This window comes from Rutilus rutilus, assembly GCF_951802725.1.
Source record: "Rutilus rutilus genome assembly, chromosome: 11".
Taxonomy (NCBI): Eukaryota; Metazoa; Chordata; class Actinopteri; order Cypriniformes; family Leuciscidae; genus Rutilus; species Rutilus rutilus.
The window spans coordinates 34,373,221-34,398,738 of record NC_140216.1 but is presented as its reverse complement, the minus strand read 5'-3'; the positions used below and the strand labels follow the sequence as shown (position 1 = coordinate 34,398,738).

General features: G+C 39.1%; 1 protein-coding gene across 1 annotated transcript in view; it reads left to right on the top strand.

Moving 5' to 3' along the window:
• The window catches only part of fam135b (family with sequence similarity 135 member B), a 46,433-nt gene extending 21,133 nt beyond the window's left edge, over positions 1 to 25,300 (top strand). Inside the window, exons 5-19 of the mRNA XM_084422998.1 lie at positions 1,396 to 1,569; positions 2,561 to 2,687; positions 5,497 to 5,650; positions 7,074 to 7,123; positions 7,263 to 7,418; positions 9,759 to 9,832; positions 10,145 to 10,299; positions 12,672 to 14,838; positions 15,204 to 15,370; positions 15,486 to 15,577; positions 17,015 to 17,112; positions 18,085 to 18,236; positions 18,488 to 18,598; positions 18,682 to 18,795; positions 24,594 to 25,300. Of these exons, the coding sequence (XP_084279124.1) occupies positions 1,396 to 1,569; positions 2,561 to 2,687; positions 5,497 to 5,650; positions 7,074 to 7,123; positions 7,263 to 7,418; positions 9,759 to 9,832; positions 10,145 to 10,299; positions 12,672 to 14,838; positions 15,204 to 15,370; positions 15,486 to 15,577; positions 17,015 to 17,112; positions 18,085 to 18,236; positions 18,488 to 18,598; positions 18,682 to 18,795; positions 24,594 to 24,799 (3,997 nt within the window). The 3' untranslated portion in view covers positions 24,800 to 25,300. The remainder of the gene's footprint in view (positions 1 to 1,395; positions 1,570 to 2,560; positions 2,688 to 5,496; positions 5,651 to 7,073; positions 7,124 to 7,262; positions 7,419 to 9,758; positions 9,833 to 10,144; positions 10,300 to 12,671; positions 14,839 to 15,203; positions 15,371 to 15,485; positions 15,578 to 17,014; positions 17,113 to 18,084; positions 18,237 to 18,487; positions 18,599 to 18,681; positions 18,796 to 24,593) is intronic.
• The last annotated feature ends 218 nt before the right edge of the window (positions 25,301 to 25,518 follow it).

Genomic DNA, 25,518 nt, shown 5'->3' with positions numbered 1-25,518 from the left:
CCTACGGCATTTGATAGAAAATAGTTTGTCAAAATTAAAACATTATACAATCTATCCAATTTTGAATAAAAATATATTTACATTCGGCAGTTCAATGCATCAGTGCCAACAAAGAGATAAAAATCACCTCCGATATTGTTTCATCCATCACAGTGAAAAAGGAAGATCAAACCAAGCGCATTGCATGCATTATGAGAGATGGTATTTCACACAGCACACTTTATTCAGTACATTTAGGAAGTCATATAGTTACACAAAACATTCAGAAGGTGAAAACAACTCACTGAATTAAACATGCAAATGTATGAGGTGAAAGAACAATTTTGGAAACATTTGCATACTATTTCACATGAAATTCTAAAACAAGTATGCAAGTATTCCATTCCAAACACAGCCATTGCCTCCCTCTTTCCTGTAATTTGAATCATCTGTGTGTGTGTGTATGTGTGTGTGTGTGTGGTTGCGTGCGTATATTAATCAAGAACTTTAAGAGCAACTGCACCGATGGCCCTCAGCTTAAAATACTCATTTACACAGACACACACACAGACACACACACACACACACACACACACACTCCTATCTCAAAGCAGCACAAATGAGAGCAATTACTTGAGCCTCTTCCCTGCAGCGGAGCCACAGAGCAGCGGTCGGGCCCCATGGCCCCTGAGCTCTGCTGGGACGTCAGCGAGACCAGCTCATTAACTACCATACCTGTCCATCTCACTCTCCTCCTGAGAGTGCTCTCGCTCCATCTCAGGAGTTTTCTGTATTCAGCTCTTCTTCTCCTGCTCTTTTTCTCTGGCTGCCACATCTTAGTATAGTTGTTACTTCTGCAGACCTGAGACAATTACATCTATCACATATTATATCATATATAATTTATGTAATGTTTTATGTAATGTAATCTTTATGTAATGCCCTTCCCCACCCCACCACCCCCACCCCTCTTATTATTGTTGTTGTTTAAAATAATAATATTTTTTTTATATATAAAAATATAACTTGTTTTAAATATTTCTAGATATTTTTTTACATATCAAATCACAAGTACAGATTTTTTTTATTTTTTTTTTATTGTTTTGCTGTGTATGACGTTTTTAAATGGATGAGTTGGACCAGAAAATTTCACCGCAAAATTACACACAATAAAGACATAGTATGTTGTTTCCGGTCTCCATCGTTTACATGCATATAAATGGAACTTGTAATTTGCTTATCCAAAGTGAATTACATTGCATTCAAGGTACACATTTATATTTTGTCAGTTCGTGCTTTGCCTGGAATCGAACCCCTTGGCGTTGCATGCATCATGATCTCCTGTTTGAGCTACAGGAAAGCTTTAGAAGTTTATTTAGACTGAGATGTTATTTTGTCCATGTCTTTGTGTGTAAGGTTGGCGGATCTCTCTTCAGTGCCTCTGATTAGCAGCAGGACGTTGGGTTTGCACTTCCATCCACACCAAGGCCTACACCACCACCTGCCCGTCATGTTTGACTACTTCCACCTGTCCGTCATCTCCGTCTCAATCCACGCCTCCCTGGTGGCACTGCACCAACCACTGATCAGGTGATCACACACAACTCCGCCCCCACCAGTTCTCAGCCAATCACCAATTTAGGACACCAACTTCATAATTTATTTTGCTGCTTTTCAAAAGCATTTTGTCTATAAATATGATTGTTTTTTCCTCGTCCCAGACAAAGACACCATTATTATAAATATTGAACTGTTTTATCAATAATAATAATAGTACTTGCCATATACCACTAATGATGAAAGTTTGAAATTGAATTTAAATTGAATTTATATAAAATAAAATAAAAAATCACATTCACTATTAAGGCAATGAGGCAAGTATTATTGTGAAATATTATTACAATTTAAAATAACTGTTTCCTATTTTAATATAGTTTATATATTTTAAATTTTAATATAATTAACAATGTGGGCTACATATACAATTCAAAAGTTTGGGGTCTGTAAGATTTTTTTTTAATAGTTTTGAAAGAAGTCTCTTATTATTACAATTTAAAATAAATGTGTTCTATTTGAATATATTTTAAAATGTAATTTATTCCTGTGATGGCAAAGCTGATTTTTTTATTTAATTAAAATTGTAATACTTTTATCATTAGGTGTATAAGGCAAGTATTATTCATGGCCATCTCTCTAGTTTAATGATAAATCTTAGGAGTTCGTACGAGGTGTTGCTGGCAGGATGTGATGCATTTTCACTGCTGTGGATCTGTTCTTTCAAACTGAGCTTTTAAAGTGCTAGATCTTTCCCTGAACCCTCCTGAAAGCAAAGCTGTCAAATCCAAAGTGTGTGTATTTGTCAGCTGTCACGTGAAATGGATTTCAGAGAACTGGAGCTTCATTAGTGTCAAACATTCTCAAGGCCGACATTTACAAACTAATCAGACGTGTGGGTTTATGTTTATGTGTAGGCCTTGTTTTCAGACAGACGTGCAGTGTAAATAATCTTCCCTGAGAGCGGATAACAGCTGCACACATTGATAACACTACAGGTACTTACATTCAGTGATTTGTCTTCTAGTTTTGCGCGCAGTGGTAGGGGGTCGTGGCTGGGGAAAGGCTCTCCCGAGAGCGAAGCTCCGCCCTCTGCGATGTCAGTGGAGAATCTGATGTTCGGGGCTGGATACTGCAAACCTGTTCCAACAGAGGTAACATTGAACCTGATCAATACAACTAATTTTACACATAATCATGAGTTTAAATTATTGTGTTAATGAATTGTGTGAATAGCATAATTCATAATAATGCATATCGTAATATATTTGCCAAAATGTGCAGTACTTTGTGAGATGATGTATGAGTATCCCACAATGCAATGCAACATAACTTGACCTTCCATTTTTAATGTAATGAATGAATAGAAGGTATCCTAACAATATGTAATGTGAAATAAAAAGTTTTGTTTTGTCATTTTTTAAAACTTTCTTTGCAAACTACTGGGCGCGTAATGCAATTATTTCGTTTAAAAATAACAGGCAGTATGCATAATATGCAGTATGCTAGTATTCCAAGTATTTTCAAATAATACCTGCTTCAATTGGCTCTAGACATTCAGCCAGAGCCATTTAGAGTTAAACGGCATAGATAATTTGACCTTTCTGACCAGAAGCTGAGGACTAAGTAGCCCTGCATTTTTCTCTGATTGGAAGAATTGAGAGGTTTCTCTTGCCTGTGGAGATTTTCATTTAGGCAGGACATGGTAACGAGGTCTCTCGTCTCAGTATGGGTCCTGCGTTTACACCCCCCCTGCAGGGCACTTTATTAAGTACAGCGTTACGCTGGAGGGAGGCAGCGTTTGATCATCGTAACGAGCCCAGCTTTACTGGCCTCCAACATGAGGAGCAAGCACCTCTCTCTCTCTCTTCTTTCTATAAGCGCTCGCCAGCCTCCTCAGCACTTTTACTTTACCATGAAGGATATAATGTGATACTTTCCTCTCTGTATACTCTTTTCTCTATATATGCCATTCGATTAGATCTTTAAGCTATTTTTGTCTTTAGCAAAATGCATTTTGTAACTTAATGCATGGGTCATTAATCCTTTAATGACCTTTGTCAGGTTTCCCCCCACAATTACAATGAATGAGGACCGGAGATGTCAAACTTCTAAAAGCATCCGAAAATAGTTGGTTACACTTTATTTCGATGGACCACTTTAGACATTATACTAGTACTAACTTTGTAACTACATGTTAACTCTTATTAGAGTATTAGTAGACTGTTAGGTGTTGGAGTTAGTAGGCTACAAGCAAAGTTACTTTGTCTTAAGTGCACCTTCAAAATAAAGTGTTACCAAAAGGTATCATAAAAGTCATATGGCTATCACAAGACTTCTGAATCATATAACAGCTTTATGTGAGAACTAAAACTTGAGTGAAATTAAAATTAAATTAGTTTGTTTTATATGCTCCCTGTTAACTGCTGAAATTGAAGTCACTGGTGAGTTAAACTAGATCAAACTGACTCCTGCATGTACTTGTAATATATACAGTAGTGTACAGACTTGCATGAATGTGCTTGGACATTTGTACACATGTTGACCACAGATGGCCGCCCAGTGATGGCGCTATCCAGTGTTGCGAGGTGGCATATTTACTCTGCACTCAAGCTTTATTACATTCAGTTTGGCTCTATGAACTCAATCTATGATCGATGTTGTTTTTACGTGAGTGTAATATTGACTTTGTGTTTTCCAGCTGTTATAGTACTAAAAAGTGAGAAAGCACAGAGCAGATGTGTGTGTGTGTGTGTGTGTGTGTGTGTGTGTGTGTGTGTGTGTGTGTGTGTGTGTGTGTGTGTGTGTGTGTGAGAGAGAGAGACTGAATTCAGTACGCATCTGTTTGAGTCAAAAAGGACATAACTGAATGTAGATTACAAAGCTTCACACATATAATGACAGCATTCACCACTATCTTTACACTCAAACATAAACACATTACACAGTATACACAAGTATGCAGTAAAGACATATTAGAGGCCCAACAGACCCACAATCACCCCTGCATAAGAAAAAATGTTTCTTGTGCAGCGAATCAGCATATTAGAATGATTTCTGAATGATCATGTGACTGAAGACTGGAGTAATGATGCTGAAAATTCAGCTTTACCATCAAAGGAATAAATTACATTTTATAATATATTAATATAGAAAATAGGTATTTTAAATTGTAATAATTTTTTTATCAAATACATGCATTCTTGGTGAGCAAAAGAGACTTTTCAAAAACATTAAAACATATATTTTACTGAACCCAAACTTGTAAATCAATAATAAAAAAGATACATTCACCTGAACAAAAGATCACAGTAGCACTTTCTCACTCTGACTGAAAATGCTGCAAATTAAACAAAATGCATCAAAGAGTGACACTATATATATATATATATATATATATATATATACACACATACATACACAATTTAATGCAATTGTCAGTGCAGTATGTTTACATTACTACTACTGAACAGAGAGGGTCTGTACACTTCCTGTCGACGGGACGTCTCGCGTCGTTCTCCATAAGCGAGTGCCACGTATACACACTCCTATTTTACTGCTGGGAAACTGACTGCGTTTAAAGTTTTACCCTGCGTTTGATCTTCATCTAATTATTGAGCTTCAGGCTCAACTAAACATAAACATACAGCGGCTGCTCATAACAACCACATCATTCATAGATAGATAGATAGATAGATAGATAGATAGACAGACAGGAATGATCTATTCCCTTTTTCCTCTTTTAGTCATGAGAAGCATGTGCTTTTAGCTCTTAAATGAGCATTTATGAGAACTCAGCAGTGTCTGTGTAACTAAAGTTGTGCTAAATCTGAGAAAACCTTTGTTCAGCGTTTATGCAACCTGGTTATGTGTGTGCAGAAATAACAGGCAAGAAGTGTGACATGCAGTAAAATCTGACCTCCACCCCGCATGTCCTGTGTGTGTGTGTGTGTTTGTTTCCAGGGCAGTTTTTACGTGCCATCGGAGAACTGTCTGCAGAGAGCGTACACGTGGCACCGGCGCATCTGTAAACTGTTGCTGGCGGCTCACAGAGCTCTGCGCTCGTATTACACAGTACTGATGAAGGAGATCCCTCAACTGCAACGCAAAGAGATGGGTATAAACACTACCTCTTATGTAACTCATTCAACTTTAAATGCATGTGGCTTTCTCATGGACGATTTAAAGGGACAGTTCACTCAAAAAAAAAAAAAAGACAATTCAGTCATCATTTACTCACCCTCATGTCTTTCAAAACCCCTAAGATTTTCTTTCTTCTGTGGGACACAAAAGATAACCTAAACAGAAGCTCCAAAAAAGACAAAAGCACCATAACAGCAACATAAAAGTAGTTCATTCATTATTTTTGTGAGGAACAGGCCAAAATTTAAGTCAGTATTCTTTGATAATCTCACTCATGCTTTTCATCAGAATGACTTATTCACAGTAATCAAGAATAATGCAGCCAAGACTATGTGCTTAATAATGTATTTTAGTTTAAAGCAAAAATGTGTGAGTAAATAATAAAAAAATTAATTTATGAATTAATTTCTTTAAAGCAACACAGAGTAGGAGCAGGTGAAACCATGAAATTATGTGTATAATAATTTGAATGAATATCTGAATATGGTGAACTGCAGGGTCTTAAGCTAATAATTAAATTATGAAAATGTAAAATTAAAAGAAATATAATTTTAGAATAAAAAATACATTAAAATATAACACTTACTAAAAAAAGATGAAATATTTCATTTGTTTACCTGCAAGAACTTGCAAATGTGTTGTTAAACTACTGTATTGAAATATTAACTCTCAGGGGGTACTTCAAGTAAATATTTTAAGTCAAAGGGGCTGGAAATTTTTTTTTTTGGAAATCCCAGCATTATATCATCAGCAACACAGACATCCTTAAAGTTCCCCTGCAGTCAGTAACTGTATTGCTTAAAACTCATCTGTGATAACCAAAATGACAAAAAAAATGTCTTTGTGCCTTAAAATAGCTTGAATGTAACTCTACACCCTTGCCTCATTTAGTATATGCGGTTTAATGAATATGCAAATGAGCCCCGCCTCCACCCACTCACACCAGCTCAGAGATCCACTCGTTGACGATCACATGTTGACGTGTGAACGATTGGTAGTTTGTGACATCAGAAACACCAGCGATTTTAAACTGCGTTTTTGAGACTGTCTTTGTTTCACTGCAGTTTTAAGGAGAAAAGATGGTGTTGTTGATTTATGAATTTGCACATGGTTTGTCTTAAAGCATATTAAAAACACCACATAGACATTTAAACAACATTAAAAGCTTGATTTTCACCACAGGGGGACTGACAATAGCATAATGCAGTGATTACATGATGGATGGTAATACCATACTTTGACACATACTGCACTGAATGATCACCATATCCATTGATCATGGTATTCACATGGTACTCAAAGGGACTTTAAAGAAAAAACATGGTATTACCATGAGACTTTTTTTTGTCAGTGGCATTTGTCATGATCTAACTTTTTCCTAATGTTCTTGTTACCAGAGGACCTTCCCCTTGAAGAAACATTAAACCAGCTGACCATTGAACTGCAGGTTTGGGAAACATAATCCAATAACTGTTTTTAATGGCAATGAAGTAGGTTCTTTAACACATCACGTGAATAAGACTGACCCCTCTCCCTCTCCCTCTCTCTGTCTCTCTCTGTCTCTCTCTCTCTGTCTCTCTCTGTAGCTGCAGAGTGGCCATGAGAAGGTAGCTGAACAGATCAGTAAAGATCTGACGCAGCTCTGTGCTCAGCTGTCTGCTCTTTGGACACAGTTTTTGGAAGCCACGGTTCCTAATCCACATATCCGCTCATACCTGGCCCAGGAGCACCACACGCTCAGGGTGAGAGAGGCTGTTTTATGTTAGGCTGGGAAGTCCTTGACTACATTTTATCTGTTTAAAGGTACACTATTTAACTTTTGGCCCTCTAGAGTTAAAAAAAAACTAAACTTGATGCATTTTGCAGAAGAACATTGTTCTGGTTGTGCTTCGGCTCTGCGTGACTGTGCCGATGAATATGGATATTCTACTGCTCATAAAACATAGAGATATAACCAGTTTAGAAGGAAAGGATCTCAAGGTGTCTAGCTGAAGATGTTACTGTAGCTTTACCCATTAATAGACACGGTAACCCTTCGCAATAGAATGCTTTACAATCAATTCTGTTATATGAACCCCCACTGACGCGGTTCATGTTCCTGTGCGGAACCTGGCTCTCGGCCAGTTCTCAGCCGGGCGAACTGGAGCCTATCGCGCGTGTTTCCACAGACTTGAGGAACGAATGATGACATAACATTGCTACTTTGTTTACCTGACTATATCCAGTCTAAAAACAAACAGTGCGCGTCCTAGTGTTTGTGCAGGTGTAACCGGTCCTACTAGACGCACTCCGAGCGGGATTCAAACCAGGGTCTCTGGAGTAGGAGGCGAGCGTACTAACAAGGACGCTAAAGGGCGCAGCCTCTAGCATCAGTCGCTAGAGCGCCTCTTGAGGCCAGGAGAGTGAGGTTTACACGTACAGCTCTTACTGCCCTACGTCCGTTACACAGGCAGCACAGCACTTCTGTTTTGTTGTTCACAGTATCGGTGGTGATTCTAGCATAACGATATCTCGCATAAAGTCCTAGTACTCTCATCTCCGTGCTCTCTTTTTGTCAGCAGACTCTCCTTTTCTGCGTTTTCCCCAGAGGTTCGAACTTTCTTACTTGTTGTGACAACTTAACTATGCCACTTCCACACCATACACATGTGAAAGTAAACAGGCAAGTTACGTATTATGCAATTTCCCGCGAAAACTTTCCCGACGGCTCTAAAATATATACACTTATAATAAGCTTACCATAGTGAATCAGGGTAAGACAAAGACACGTTTTGGAACAAGCATTGATGATGTATTGACCTGTTTTAAAAGAAAGTTACATAGTGTACCTTTATGTTTCACTCAGAGTTGGGACTTTTATGAGAATGTTCAACAGCCATAGTTCTTCTTTTCTAGCCCTGAATTTACCCTGCTATACAGGCACAGCAAAAAATGCTTTTCTTACTTAGTATTTTTGTCTCATTTTCAGTTCAAATATCTAAAAAATCTTAAATCAAGATGCATTTGACAAGTAAAATGATGTAAGATATTAAACAAGATTATTTTTCTTACCCCATTGGCAGATAATTTAGCTTGTTTTAAGCAAAAACTCACTTAATGTGAATTGTATTCCCTCAGAAAACAAGACATAATATCTTACATAATTTGACTTGTCTATTAAATGCATCTTGATTTAAGATTTTTTGTTCGATTTTTGACTGGAAACAAGACAAATATACTGAATAAGAAAAACAAGGCAAATTTTGAATGTGACAAGGCCATTTTTGCTTTATGAAACATGCAAATTCAAATACAATAGCTCACTTCATAATTCCAGCAACAAATTGACATTATTCCCTGATTGCTAACAGTAGAATTAGTCTCAAGTCAGTCTGATTTATATTATTGTAGGATAAATCCTGCAATAAACTGCGGTTCTCCAACTCTTCCCAGCATCCCTCACAACTCTGTTTTCTCTAGAGAAATGTATTAGACATAGAAACTTGATCTCTTCTGATACATGCAGTAATTCCACCCACAGGAGAGCTCAGCTTTTAATTACAGAACTGTGAGTTATTACAATGATGAAAAAGATGAAGAGATGAATCCAATTTTGACTTTATTACTAGAGCGGCTTTATTGGTCTCTCGTTTTTTTTATAAAATATTTCTGCTCACTGTGGAGGACGTGCGTCTGATCTTAAAAAAGAAATATAAGACACGACATTGTAATGTACTAAAAATGTGCCTGCAAGAGAGACTGATGTATAACTCAGCATGATCTACAGTGACTTATACAGTATACTTATTTTTATTTTGAAATGGGTGATTCTTCAATAAAAACTTCTTTTCAAAGAAAAGATTTTGTTTTCACACAGGCTTTAACAACTAAAAAGTGTTTAAATCACAAATTCTACTTTCCATGTTAAAAAATACTATTATGTTCAGTTTATTAGGTATTTATATGTACAATTTATCATTTTATTTCAAGAGTCGATTCGAATATTTAGTCAAAAGTGCCCGACTGAAAAATCTTAACGAACAACAAAGAATGTGCCATTGTCAAATGATTTGTGTACATATTAAATGTGTGTGTTTGTGCAGGTCAGGAGATTTTCTGAAGCGTATTTCTTCACGGAACATCCCAAAGAGTCCTCACTTACATTTCAGGAGGAGCTGTGAGTCTTTTCTCAAAGTGTATATCTTTCTAGCTTTCAACCTAGCTATCAAAACGGAGACATAACCTCACTTGTTCTAAATAAAGCTAATTATTACTACTGCACTGATGACTCTTACAAAACAGTACTGTGGCGATATCACTTTAATACCATGGTGTCATATCCATATAGCATAGTTTTGTTTAATTTGTATTTCTGTTATAAATAAGAATAATTAACATACCTATAGTACATCAAGCCTGTAACTGTGCCATACATACACATGTGAGCCAAGAAATACAGACTGAAACGGCTGTGTATCCCTCATGACAGTATCAACAGACACGCACAGGTGGCCACCGAGATGCGCAACTCTGATTACCTGCTCCGAATGCCTCCACTTCCTGTGGAATGCCTGGACATTGACGGAGACTGGAACAGCCTGCCAATCATCTTCGAGGACAGATATGTGGACACGCCCTGTTTAGGTGACAGCCAACAGAGACCCTGTTTAAAAGAGTATTAATTAATGAATTAATGGCCAAACTGAAATGAACAAACAAACAGCTTAATGCAGGGGTCCCCAACCCCCGGGCCGCGGGACATTTGGTACTGGGCCGCACAGAAAGAATAAATAACTTAACGTATTTTCCGGACTATAGGCCTAAGTCTCTCCGAGTCCGGAGTATAAGTCGCATCAGTCAAAAAATGCGTCATGAAGAAGAAAAAACATATTTAGCCTAAGTCGCACTGGACTATAAGTCGCATTTATTTAACCTGAGAAATATATAGAAAGCTTGAAATGTCTACTTTTAAGGCGAGACACTACAGGTGAATAGGGTAAAATGTTTAACTAGCAGATATCACCATGAAACTTTCCCAGTTGATTACCTACATTAAGATGAGAAAAAAGTAATTTAATGTTTAAATATGCAAATCAGGCAATATCTAATCAAATATGCACTAATTTGCATATATTTTAAAAAACCGATATCTGAGTATTGGATAAAGCCAGGTTAAAAATTATTTTTTCATTGTGTTCACATATTAGATGGGAAAAAAATTACAGAGGGATTTATGGATATCTACTTTTGTTATCCTGTAAATCAGAAAATACTGTCAATAGCCTTAAAAAATGATTTTCGCCATGTTTTTTGGAATAAAATGTTATATAAATCAGGCTAGGAATAATATATTTACAAATCCCTCTGTAAATGTCTTCATAATATAACTAGGTACAAGTCTGGAAAGTTTGGTGTATATAGGTGCTACTGAAGTGAAGATTTCGGATTTGGAGTACGAGAGAAAAGTCATTTTGAGAAAACGGGCTTTAAAGATTTTTCATCAGCCAATGAGATTGCGCATTCAGCCCTTTTACTTTCACGATTGGTTGCTGATAGAAAGGAAATGACCATATTTGGATCCGACAGGATTGTACACAAGAGAGAGAGCTGCCTAACGGTGCTTCTGATGACAGGCTGACGGCAGAGATCGCGGAGCAGCACTGTGATTAAGAACGCGAACTTTTGTTGAATTTATGAGAAATCTACAGACGCAAACAGACAAAGTGTAATAAAATAAAGACCTAAATGTGTATTTCTGACTTTTTTTCAACACAAGTCTGAAAGAAGACATGCTATTGAAGACAAATATCCCCAAATCTCAAAATTGACCAGTAAAAAAAACACGATGTTTTTGCCTGCCGTGTCTCGCCTTAAACAGAACAATTCAAAACGAAAGAAAACAGACTGTTTTTATGTAATTCGTATGAAATGTGCATTTCTCTCTGGCGCGTTCACTACTGCGAAGATCGCGAGTCAGCATCGTCAACTTCATCTTTGCAGCCGACACTGACACAGAAAACACTTGTTTATTAGTAAACAATTAAAATGTCTCCTGCTATATTTTACATATTCATAATCATTAATTTTGCCGGTTCTTTGTGACAGCTTTTAGGTGCTTTATTGGCAGCGCCACCCTTACATGTTACATGAACGCATCAGCACCAAAACATGGAGATTTTTTTCTTTGCATTTTGTTTGTGTTCAGGCTTTCTCAGTTGTCTTTAGGCGCGATGTTATGAGGACGCTGCTAATAAAGTTGCGAGTAGGCCTACACATTGGATTCACGTTTATTATTATATTTAAAAAATACCCCAGTTTTTATGCCGGTCGTATCATTTTATTTTGTTGTATTTATCCGCCACACCTTAAAGGCCGGTCCGTGAAAATATTGTCTGATATTAAACCGGTCCGTGGCGCAAAAAAGGTTGGGGACCGCTGGCTTAATGAATTAAACTAATGGATGAATACGTTAACTAATTATTGAATTAATGAATACAAGATTAAATGAACAAACAGAATAATTGTGTGATAATGAAAGAACATAATAATGAGCTTTTGAGCAGACAAACTTTAATGGACGAATGAACTAACAAATAAATGAATGAATTAACATACAAATGATTGAATGAACAAACAATAATGAATAGAAAAAAAAATTAAGGAAAGAATGATAATATGAACAAACACATTAATGAAAGAATTAACTTACAAATAAATGAGCGACATAATGACAGAAGAATAAATGAATGAACGAATGAATCAACATGATGAGTGAACTAAAGAATGTAAGAAATGAATGATTAAATGAACAAATGAACAGAAGAATGAATGAGCGAATTAACAATCAAATGAAGCAACAAACGGATGAATGAACAGATGAACAAGATGATAAACAAAAGAATATAGGTCAACAAAACATGGGGTTGACCCAAGGTACACATTAAAGTATCCTTACTTTTTTTTTTTTAAATAACAAAACAAACACAGTTGAACACTTTTCTGTTTCTCTGTCCTAGACTACAACCTCCATGAGCAAAATCAGACTGTCTTGAACTCTCAGCCATCTCCTGAGCCAACCAGAACTATCAGTCCAGTTGAAGGAACACAGGACACCAACTCACCAGCATCAGCCCCTGAGAAACCTCCCTGTGAAGACCGCATGGATTTGCCCGCGGACATGACGCTGACTGGCCAGCAGGAGGATCGCATCACTGATTATAAAGAGACCGGACCACTGATTGGCCGTGTGTGTGAGACAGATATTGATAGAAGCGAATGCATCGGAACAAGCAGAGATTCAAGAATTGAGACTGTTGATGAAGTCACATGCCGATATGAAACCGAGGAAGGACTCGATGTCGACTGTAGGTCTGTAGACAGCGATGAAGCAATAGACACAGATAACCTGGAGAAAACTAGTTGCCAAAAAGAAACAGTTAACTTTGATGAATCTGAACATGCAGGTCTAAAACAAACTGATATCACACAAAGTACTGATTTGAGTAGCAGACAGACATTGCTGCTTGTTGACGCTGCAGAACTTCCCGACCACACCAGTCTTGACAGCTTTGAGTTCTTGCCCACTCATAACCATGACAACCATCTTCAAACACCTGGCAATACTGGGAGTCTTGGCAACGAGGAGCCACAGTCGGATGACAGATACATCGAAGCGCCTGCAATGGATTATGGGAGCAAGGATACATCACCAGCTAATCTACTGAACACCAAGTCTCCTTCTCGTAACGTTCTACAACAGAACCGTCGCTTGTCCGAGAACCCGCCCAGGGGAGTATTCTTGGGCGGGGCTAAGCTAATAAACCGCTCCTCCTCCGTGATCTCAGACTCCGGTATTGAGAGCGAGCCGAGCTCTGTGGCCTGGACCCTGGAGGGTCGAGGAGTTGTCGCAGGGGGTCGTGACGTCTTGCAGACCTTGGCGCGGTGTCGGGCGGCGCATCAGAGCTCTCTCGAGGGCCTACAGACGGAGAGTCACGGAAGCCTTCCCAGTGCCACACAGGCCTCTTTGACCTCCATTAGCTCGCTACCGTACGAGGAGGAGGAGGAGAGGCAGCTCAACACTTTGACCAAATCCGCCTCGGCGCCGCAGATCAGCAGCCCTGACGACACCGAGGAGGATCGTGAAACACCCAATAAGGTGGGCTGTGTGGCCAATCAGCTGAGGCTGAGTGAGGAAGCAGCCAGTGAGGTGAGGCCGAATCTTCAAGGCGTTATTAGAGAGGACAAAGAAGAAACAACCAATCAGGAGAAGATGAATGTTTGTATGGCCAATCAGCTGAGGCCGAGTGAGGAAGCAGCCAGTGAGGCAAAGCCGAATCTTCAAGGCGTTACTAGGGAGGACAGAGAGGAATCAATCAATCAGGAGAAGATGAATATTTGTGGGGCCAATCAGCTAAGGCAGAGGACTGAAGCAGCCAATGAGGTGAAGCAGAATCTTCAAGGTGTTACTATGGAGGACGGAAACGAAACAACCAATCAGAAGACTGACACCGATGAGTCGTCCAATCAGGAAAAGACAGATCTTGCTTTTGTAAATACAGAAATGTTACTATACCAGCAATTTTTGATGGATAATGGTGTTGAAAATGCCACACTGACTGAAAACTCTGAGGAATGTCAAGGAAACGTATTGCTTAAAGAGTATTCTGGTGTAATGGATGACAAGACAGAGATTTGTTTTGAAAATGAATACTGCAAACACAAAGGGGTGCTAGAGTCAAACACATATCAAAAGGACCATGATGACATCAGTGTCTGTAACATTCATTTGAATGAACTTGAGGAATTAAGGAATTTACCAACCAACGACAAGAGCGGTCACGGAATTATGGCCAATGAGAAAGAAAGGCTCGCAGATCTCATCAAGCTTCCGGCCAATGAGAGAGAGCAGCAGGCACTAGAGGGGCAGAGCAGAGCCAATAAAGTGCAAAGTACAGGTCTGGCATTCGTGAATAAAAAGGTGGTGGAGGTTGTGAACCTGTCGGTGTCGTGCGCTCCCACATGTCTGCCCTTCTCATCCGTACTTCGTGATTCGCCGTCGGTCAGTGGAATCTCAACACGCCAAGCCACCTCCCCAATTACCCATCAACCTCTGGGCTCCTTCGGAATCATCTCCTCCAACACCTTCTTCGGGGCTGACCAGGAAATCAACGAGAGAATGATCAAGTAACGGTTTCTTTGATTTTAACAAAGTTTCATGCTTAAAGTCAGCAACAGCATTTTTTTGAGTGTTTACTATTAGTCGCTATTGTGTGTCTATATACTATATAGTGTCACTTTTACTATTGCTCATGCTTAATGATTTGAACAAATCGCTGCACCTAGGTAGTAAATTGTCCTGCACTATTTGTGATAGTGTAGGAATTTTCAAAAATGTCACTTTCCCTATCAAACAATAAAACTGCAAAGGAATGCACTAAATCCAATCAAAACACCTTAGCAACTACATAGCAAAAACACCCTGTCCCTGTCACTACTACTTTAGTGCATTGTTCTCTGTAGTATTAAAGTTCTTCATTGCTGGCTTATAGCTTCTATAAGGCAAAGGAAGCTCTGCTGAGTGAGCTGGTGTTCAGAGGCACTCTCTACAGTGATCTCCCTCACCTCGCCTCCGATCATTCATACTTCCCCCCTGAGGAAGACGACACAGAGTTTGAGGATGGGATACACCTCGTGGTGTGTGTCCATGGACTTGATGGTAAACGTTCCAACCTTAAAGACATACATTTAGATTTATAGAGGTTTACAAAACATTTAAGATGAAAAATAATACTGTATCTGTTGTACATTTTTTTGTGATTCTTTTTTACCAGGTAACAGCGCTGATCTGCGGTTGGTCAAGACATTTATAGAGCTTGGGCTGCCAGGATCTAGACTGGACTTCCTCATGTCAGAACGCAACCAGGTAGAACATCCATCCAATCAGCACACTTGTTGAATTCCATTCAGCCAATTAGAGCACTCAGGATGTTAGATCAGAATCCATCTGCAGTTTAAAAAAGATCACGCCAAAAATCTTTTCAGCAATATTTAAGTATATATTAGCAATATTTTAATATAAAAAAATAGATCATACCATACCATCTTCTTCCGCTTATCCGGGGCCAGCAGTCTAAGCAGAGATGCCCAGACTTCCCTCTCCCTAGACACTTCCTCTAGCTCTTCCGGGGGGACACCGAGGCGTTCCCAGGCCAGCCGGGAGACATAGTCCCTCCAGCGTGTCCTAGGTCTTCCCCGGGGTCTCCTCCCAGTGGGACGTGCCCGGAACACCTTCCCGGGAAGGCGTCCAGGAGGCATCCGGAACAGATGCCCGAGCCACCTCAGCTGACCCCTCTCGATGTGGAGGAGCAGCGGCTCTACTCTGAGCTCCTCCCGAGTGACCGAGCTTCTCACCCTATCTCTAAGGGATCGCCCAGCCACCCTTCGGAGAAAGCTAATTTCGGCCGCCTGTATCCGGGATCTTGTCCTTTCGGTCATGACCCACAGCTCATGACCATAGGTGAGAGTAGGAACGTAGATTGACCAGTAAATCGAGAGCTTCGCCTTGCGGCTCAGCTCTTTCTTCACCACGACAGACCGGTACATCGACCGCATTACTGCAGAAGCTGCACCGATCCGTCTGTCAATCTCCCGTTCCATCCTTCCCTCACTCGTGAACAAAACCCCAAGATACTTAAACTCCTCCACTTGAGGCAGGAACTCTCCACCAACCTCAAGTGGGCAAGCCACCCTTTTCCGACTGAGGACCATGGCCTCGGATTTGGAGGTGCTGATTCTCATCCCAGCCGCTTCACACTCGGCTGCAAACCGTCCCAGTGCATGCTGTTCCTGATCTGAAGGGGCCAACACGACAACATCATCCGCAAAGAGCAGAGACGAAATCGTGTTGTAGATCATCATTATAGATAACAATGAAATTAAAACAATTTGGTGAGCTCTAATAGCAATACTCATGTAATTTTAACAGTTAACAAATAATAAAAATGAATGACTAACTGAATGGATAAATACAAACAAACACATTTTTATGTTCCAAAAAAAAAAAACAAAAAAAAACAACATGAACCAGGGTTCATATCATCAGGGAAAGATGAGGGCATTTAAAAAGTAAGTATTTTCCTTTTTTTTTAGATATACAATATGTCATTATTTTATAAACTAATTTAATCATGTCAACACAAAAACAAGCAATTATCACTCTGTGACCAGTTAACACCATAGCTGCACACAGAAACCAATCAGAATGCTCCAATCCCCCTCAACAACCAATTACAACATCATATGGTCCACAGTTTAAGTTTGATCAGCTTTCTGTTGACATTCTCTTATTTTCTGTCTCCAGGTGGATACATTTGCAGATTTTGACACCATGACTGATAGACTTATGGACGAGATAATTCAGCACATCCAGCTGTACAACCTCACCATCAACCGAATCAGGTTTATAAACATTATTACCTCAATAATTTAATAATACCTACCAATAATAATAATAATAATAATCATTATTTCCCTTAAAACATTCAATTTCATGCTTTTTGCATCCAGATAGTCACAACATCTAATAGCAAGGCCTAACTAGGCCATACTTACCAGTCATACATTGACACTATATGACTTTTTAAAAGCATGTACAATGTAAACAAAAACACAAATTACATACTAGTGCGCCCTCTTGTGGTTGGACATTTAGATGCATCTGCCACAACCACTTTACAGTAGTTAATCATGTTTTAAGCCTCATTGTTTTTGTATTTGCATCTGGATATTCATATTCATTCATTGTATTTGCATTCTGGATGTCAACAATCTGACATGTATGTATAAAGTGTGATCTTTAGTGATTGCTTGCAATCAAATAGTATGTTGTAGACAAAATGCTTGATCCAGATGAAGTGTAGCATGAAGTGCTTCACTTTAAGGAAATGCTTTTAGAGTCAACAATACAAATATTGTATACAGAAGTTAAAGAGTGATATTGGCTCATGGATGGCAATAGACCACTGATCCCACTAGAACTGCATATGCTATACTTATTATTGCCACAAGATGGCAGTAGAGTAAAAGAAAGGTAGTGTTTGGAATTCAGAAGCAATTAAATCTGAACATATTCACACAATGCACTGGAAAATGGAACAAACATTTCTCCTAGTTCAGTTTTAATCTTAATTTCACAGTCATTTCATTTTCTTTTAATATACTTCCCATTCTCTGCCCTCTCTGTCTTTGTTCCTACTATAAAGTCTCTAATGTCTTTTCAAAATCAAATGTTAAAGTTGAATGATGATTGTGAGAGACTTAATTAAAGCTGTAGCTCCTAAGTAAAATGTAGAACTAATTTGCATGAAAAACTGAATCCTCATTTTATTTTTGGAAAGTTTGATGCCTGACTTTTTTGTTTCCTTTTTGCAGTTTTATCGGGCACTCTTTGGGGAACGTCATCATTCGCTCTGTTCTGACCCGACCCAGATTTCGCTGTTACCTCTGTAAACTCCACACATTCCTGTCCCTGTCTGGACCCCACCTGGGAACGCTGTATAACAACAGCACGCTGGTCAGCACAGGTACACACAGAAATACATCACACACATTTAAACCCTTCAAAAGTTTGAGGTCAGTAAGATTTTTTTATTTTTTTATTCTATTCAGCAAGGATGCACTAAACTGATCAAATGTGTCAATAAAGACATAATGTTACAAAAGATTTATATATTTCAAATAAATGCTGCTCTTTTGAACTTTCTGTTCATCAAAGAATCCTGGAATAAATGTATCATGGTTTCCACATCATTCTGAACCCTTATGACTTCTTCAGGTCTATGGCTAATGCAGAAACTGAAGAAGTCCGGATCTTTACTCCAGCTTACGTTCAGGGACCACACTGACCCACGACAGACCTTCCTCTACAGACTCAGCAAGAAACCAGGTACAGACACATGGGCAAATAAGCAAGGATGAACATCAACACATATACATAAATACCTAAGTTTTCTTACTTTCTTTGTCCAGGTCTCCAGTTCTTCAAGAACGTGGTGTTGGTTGCCTCCCCACAGGACCGATACGTGCCCTTCCACTCGGCCCGCATTGAGATGTGTCGGACAGCCCTGAAAGACAGAACCACAGGTCTGTTAGTTCAAAAACTCCCTGTTCCAACCCAGAACTCCCTAGAAAGGACATAGCAACCCCCATAGCAACCAACAGGAAAACCCCATAGATATATTGGATGCTATACGCAGCCTATATATTTGGAACGGTCAAATGCAGTCTGTGACACTCAAGAGCAAATTGACTGTACATCTGCAACCTAGTTATTCACATGAATTCAAATATCTATATCTGCAATAGACATTAGCAGATGATTTTTACAGCATTTACTTTGTCATTAACTGCATATGGATATTGGATATTGAGTTATACATCAAAACACAAACCAGTGTAATGGAGGCCAGTTAGTAAAAAGCTGTGCAGGTAAACCTCACTCCTCAAGAGGCCCGCTCGGAGTGGTGCGAGTAGAATCGAAGGAGGTTACATTGGTGCCGTGACCCGGGTGGGAGTGATGGAGTGATTGTAATGGAGGCTACTGTAGCTAGTAAAGAGCTGTGCAGGTAAACCTCACTCCCCTGGCCTCAAGAGGCCCACTCTGAGCGATGTGAGTAGAACCAGAGGGATTACATTGGTGCCGTGACCCGGATTGGAGTGAGTGTAACGGATGCTAGCTAGTAAAGAGCTGTGCAGGTAAACCTCACCCCCCTGGCCTCAAGAGGCCCACTCTGAGCGATGTGAGTAGAACCAGAGGGATTACATTGGTGCCGTGACCCGGATTGGAGTGAGTGTAACAGAGGCTAACTAGTAAAGAGCTATGCAGGTAAACTTCCTTCCTCTAGCTTCAAGAGGCCCGCTCAGAGTGGTGTGAGTAGAACCAGAGGGATTACATTGGTGCTATGACCCAGATGGGAGTGAGTGTAATGGAGGCCAGCTGGGAAAGAGCTGTGCAGGTAAACCTCACTGCCCTGGCCTCAAGAGGCACATTTCTGACTGATTCTAGAGGCTGCGGTTTTTAACGTCCTTGTTATCGTGCCCACCTCCCATGCCGGAAACACCGGTTCGAATCCTGTTCTGAGTGGTGCGAGTAGAACCGGAGGGGTTATGTTGGTGCCGTGACCGGGATGGGAGTGAGTGTAATGGAGGCTAACTTGTCAAGAGCCATGCAGGTAAACCTCACTGTCCTGACCTCAAGAGGCACATTTCTGACTGATTCTAGAGGCTGCGGTTTTTAACGTCCTTGTTATCGTGCCCACCTCCCATGCCGGAAACACCGGTTCGAATCCTGTTCTGAGTGGTGCGAGTAGAACCGGAGGGGTTATGTTGGTGCCGTGACCGGGATGGGAGTGAGTGTAATGGAGGCTAACTTGTCAAGAGCCATGCAGGTAAACCTCACTGTCCTGACCTCAAGAGGCACACTAGTGACTGACACTAGAGGCTGCAGTCTTTATCGTCCTTGTTGGCGCGCCTACTTTCCATACCGGTTCGAATCCCGATCTGAGCGTTGCTTATAGAACCTTTCATTCTTACTTCTAAAAGGTTATCCCATTATATCTGGAATTTATAGCTCGGTAGTTTATACAACAATAGACTGCACAAGGCTTTGACATTTTCAATGAAAGTTCATTGATTGGTGAGTGTGAGTGATGAACAGTGTCATGTTAACTGTTCCAAGATGGCAGACAAGTTGACGTGTCTGGAGCGGTTGAACGGTTGGAGTGCTTGACATCTATATAAACATACCTATGAAACACCCTGGCATAATGCTGAAAACTCCAGAAACCACATACCAACATTCTAAAACACTCAAAACAACCTAGCAACCGCATAGTAATGCCCTAGCAACTTCCAGGATAATCAAGCAAGTACATAGTAACACCCTAGCAACTGGTTGGAATGCCCAGAGATCAATCACTTCAACAATTCTTTACATTTTTAAATATAAAATTCAAATAAACCTGAGATGTTCCTGCACGCATATCCCATTGGCAGCAAATCGCTCTGCCATTAGTGTGAATGAAATTTAATGAAAAGGAAGCTGCGATAGGAAGTTAAAGAGAGAGCGGGAGGAAGGAGAGCGTTCTTCATTTTATGAGACTGTCACCACTGAGAGTGTCGTGCGGCTCTTTGACAGGTATTTTTCTCTCGGTTTGAGAGACAGATTAGAGAATTTAGCCTCTCTGTGAGTGTCAGTGTGACAGACAGAGCTAAGGACACACTCTCTGAACTGTCACATACACACACAAAGACTATGATCACATAGAACAATGGAGGATGCCTAGAAATAGAGACTTTGTTAGGATATGAATGTGCACACTATGTCAATGCATAGCTAGTTGCAGACAGTAAAAAATGGTAAGAGCTTTCGCAATATGACGAGTTCCAATCATATTGGTAGGCCTAGGCTTTTCAATAGTCTTTTCGCACAGGTTTTTATCAATCCACTGGGAGACAAAGTCATGTTTACGAATTCTTAGGCCCTTCTGGGAAATAATTAGTCACTAGATTTGCAGGGTTTGCAAGGTTTATGCAAGACTGTTGTATGCCGTTTATTTGCAAAAATAAATATTTTGACTCAGCCCAGATATATTTTTTACAAAACAAGCAAAAATGGAAGTCAATAAGGAAAGGCATTACACCAGAATAAATGTAACTTTTATTTATGTAGGATACAACAGGGCTAAAGGCACACCTTAAGAAAAAAATTGCTTTTCACTATTCCCGATAGTGTATAATTGCAGAAAAAAAAAATACTGTTTGTATTGAACATTGATGGAGCAACAGATTTTGTGTGTAAATAAATCAGGAAAGTGGTTTATTACCCACACATGGGGTAAAAGGCTCACCAGCATGGGGCAAAAGGCACACAAAAAAAATGGATACAAATTCTTTAGATAAAATAATATGCTTTTAATAACGTCTACGTTAAAGGGCACCTATTATGCCCCTTTTCACAAGATGTAAAATAAGTCTCTGATGTCCTCAGAGTGCAAAATTGCGCAAATTTGCGTCTATTCGCATCTTTGCATTGACTTTGTATGTAATCTACTCGCGCAAATAATTAAATTCGCGTTTGGTGTGAACACGCCATAACAACCAGAGTAAATGAAGACTGCTATGTTCATTCTTACATCCAACAACAAAACACCCCAATCGCTTAGAAAACATTCTTGTCTACAGCTGCTCTGGCGTCGAAACAATGGCGGACTGTGTACAGCTCACTCAGGGTGGATCTACGCTAATACAGTAGTGTCAGTCAACAGTCGTGGGCGGTGCAAAAGTACGTCACATTGCCCCGAATCTGAGAACGGCTTGTTCTGAGACGGTGCTTCTGATTTATGGGGATTTAAATAAAAAAAAAACACTGGGTGGATTTTTATCATTATACAGTGGTTGTTTACACACACTGCCAACACACATTTATGTTCAAACGCCTTGTAAAAGTGAATTTTGCATAATACAGTAGGTGCCCTTTAATACTTGTTCAAAACAGTTACTTCAGCAAAGCTTGTACTATTTTCTGTTTATTTTGATAAATAAAATAATTCATTGTCGTTCAATAAATATGCTGTCATTAAAATATGGTTAATATAAAAATATATTTAAAAAATAAAAAACAAAAAAACAAAATTATTTTCAAAAGTAAAGATTCTGAAAGCATTGAAGGAGATCCCATAATAATTTAATATAGATTTACAGTAGTAACTATAAATTATATTTTATTATATGATAAAGTACATTTTTAAATATGTTGGTTTCATTATAAATATGGCGATTATCTAAATAAGGTGGGCACCCAACTTTATATATGATATTTACCATCTGACTCTAACCATATCATTTCAGCAAATGGAAAATTCAGCAAACTGTTTATAATCATGTTAATTATTGTGCCTTTTACCCCAAATACCATACTTTTACATATTTTTCCGTTATTGAAAAACTGCTACTTCAACAACAATCATTAAAGGGGTCATATAATGGTACATGCACTTTTACAAGTTGATTGCACTGAAATGTCTGTTGGCAGTGCCTGTACACAACCATCCTATCATGATAAAAATCCATCCAGTGGTTTTGTTTTAATCTCCTTATATGTTTGACCATCTATGAAATCAAGCCGTTCGATATTGTGACGTCATAAGATCGTACGCCCCTCCCGCGATTGTGATTGACAGCCGTGCTTCAACACAAGACCCGCCCTGAGCAAGCTGTGACAGCCGTCGTCATAGTAGTCCGCCATTGTTGATATGCTGGAGTAGAATGGCGTCTACGCGATTGTGGTGTTCTGTTCTTAGATGTAATAAGGAACACAGCAGTCATTTGGATGTTCCTAAATCTGAGCCGTTATAGATGCAGTGGCTGAGTTTTGTTTTTGAAGCTATATGCCCAAAGGATTGACGCGGGGATTCCCTCACGAGGATTCCACACGATCGTCCATGCTTTCATGTTTACGCGAATCATTTCACACCAGACAGCTTTACAAACGAGAAAAAACGGATCGGTACCAACGTGTTACTGCTGAACCTCCAGAAGATGTGAGTGTAATGTTTTATTAACCTTTATATTAGTATTTATATTAATCTTTGCGAAATTTGCAAACCTTGCTGCAGGCTTCACGATGAATGCATCTAAGGTTTACACTCAGGGTACATTACAGCATGTTTTCTATGTATGACGTTCTCAATATAATTCATAATCCCACGTTTATAATGAACAACGCGTGGTTATTGTGTTACAAACGGTGTACCCACAGAACAGAGGGGCGGGGTGAGCAAAGCTCATTATCATTTAAAGACACATGCACTGAAACGGCGTGCTGAAAACAGAGCTGTTTTTGACCAGGTAAAATTAGTGTTTTCTTACAATACTAATGAGAATTTTTAATTAAAGTATATTACAAACTTTTAATTTAGACCCTAAAGAATCATATTAGCTTGTACAAAAATGGCATTATATGACCCCTTTAAGAAGACATTATCCTCACCATCAAAAAATACAAAACCAGTAATTGTGAAATATTATTACAGCTTAAAATAACTTTTCTATTTGAATATATTTTAAAATGTAATTTATCCCTGCTGTGCAAAACTGAATTTTCAGACAACATTACGCGTCTTCAGTGTCACATGATCCTTCAAAAGTCATTCTAATATGCTGATTTGCTGCTTAAGAAATATTTCGTATTATTATCATTTTTGAAATATATATATATATATATATATATAATTCAGGATACTTTGATGAATAAAAAGTTCAAAAGAACAGCATTTGAAATGGCAATCTTTTGTAACAATGTAAAAGTCTTTACTGTCACTTTTGATCAATTGAATGCATCCTAGCTTAATACAATTTCATTCATATTCCATAAAAAAACAAAAACAAGCTCTAAACTTTTGAACACTAGTGTACTGTATATGTGACCCTGGATCACAAAACCAGTCACAAGTCGCACGGGTATATTTGTGGCAATAGCCAAAAATACATTGGATGGGTCAAAATTATTGATTTTTCTTTTATGCCAAAAGAAAAGATCATGTTCCATGAAGATATTTTGTACATTTCTTACCGTAAAGATATAAAACATTTATTTTTGTGAGTGAATGCAGCACAATTGCGAACATTAGTGGAAAACTTTGAAGGCGTTTTCCTCAATGTTTAAATCTTTTTGCACCCTCAGATTCCAGATGTTCAAATAGTTGTATATCGGCCAAATATATCCTAACAAATAATACATCAATGGAAAGCTTATTTATTCAGCTTTCAGATGATATATAAATCTCAATTTAAAAAAATTGACCCATGTGACTGGTTTTGTGGTCCAAGGTCACATATGTATATTAAATGTTGTATGTAATTTGTGTGTTGCCCCCTAACAGGTCCAGTATATACAGAGATGATCAATAACTTACTCCAGCCATTGCTGAGCGCTCCAAACTGTCGTTTGATCCGACAGAACGTGTTCCATGCGTTACCGAACACCGCCAACACGCTGATCGGACGCGCGGCTCACATCGCGGTGCTTGACTCTGAACTCTTCCTTGAGAAGTTTCTTCTGGTGGCCGGGCTCAACTACTTCAAATAGCCAAGCTTCAGAGATGACATCATCTCAGTTCTGTGGGAGAGCCAATCAGACTACATCCTCACATCAGCCAATCACATTTCATTTCAGAGTCATAATGAGCTCTGGAATTTTTTCAATAAGTTCAGTCTATGGATGCAGAGAGAACAGAAACTGAAGATTCAGAACATGAATCTGAATACATGTATGTAACATTTGTACAGAAAGAACACTGTATACTAAGCAAATAGCGGAAGGCCTACACACGCCTTAATGAAGCTTTGACGTAGTAACTTAACATTGAATAATCATAACTGGAGTTAAATCATTTGAATGTAAATTCAGTGTGTTGTGGTTTTGTAACAACAGCATTGGTTCTTCTTCAAGAGTCAATTCAGTCATTCACTTGGCGTTTAAGTATCCCGTTATGAGAACGCTTCAGTGTTTTCATGTTCTCATTCTTTTATAGTTTGTGTTTCGACTGTCATGTTGTGAAGTGAGAATCTCACTGTGAAATAAGCAGAGGTGTGGACTCGAGTCATGTGACTTGGACTCGAGTCAGACTCGAGTCATGAATTTGATGACTTCAGACTCGACTCGACAAAATGTACAAAGACTTGCAACTCGACTTGGACTTTAACATCAATGACTCGTGACTTCACTTGGACTTGCGCCTTTTGACTCGAGAAGACTTGCTACTTCCCATGAAAACTGGGGGAAAAAATGTCCACACGGCCGCGCCG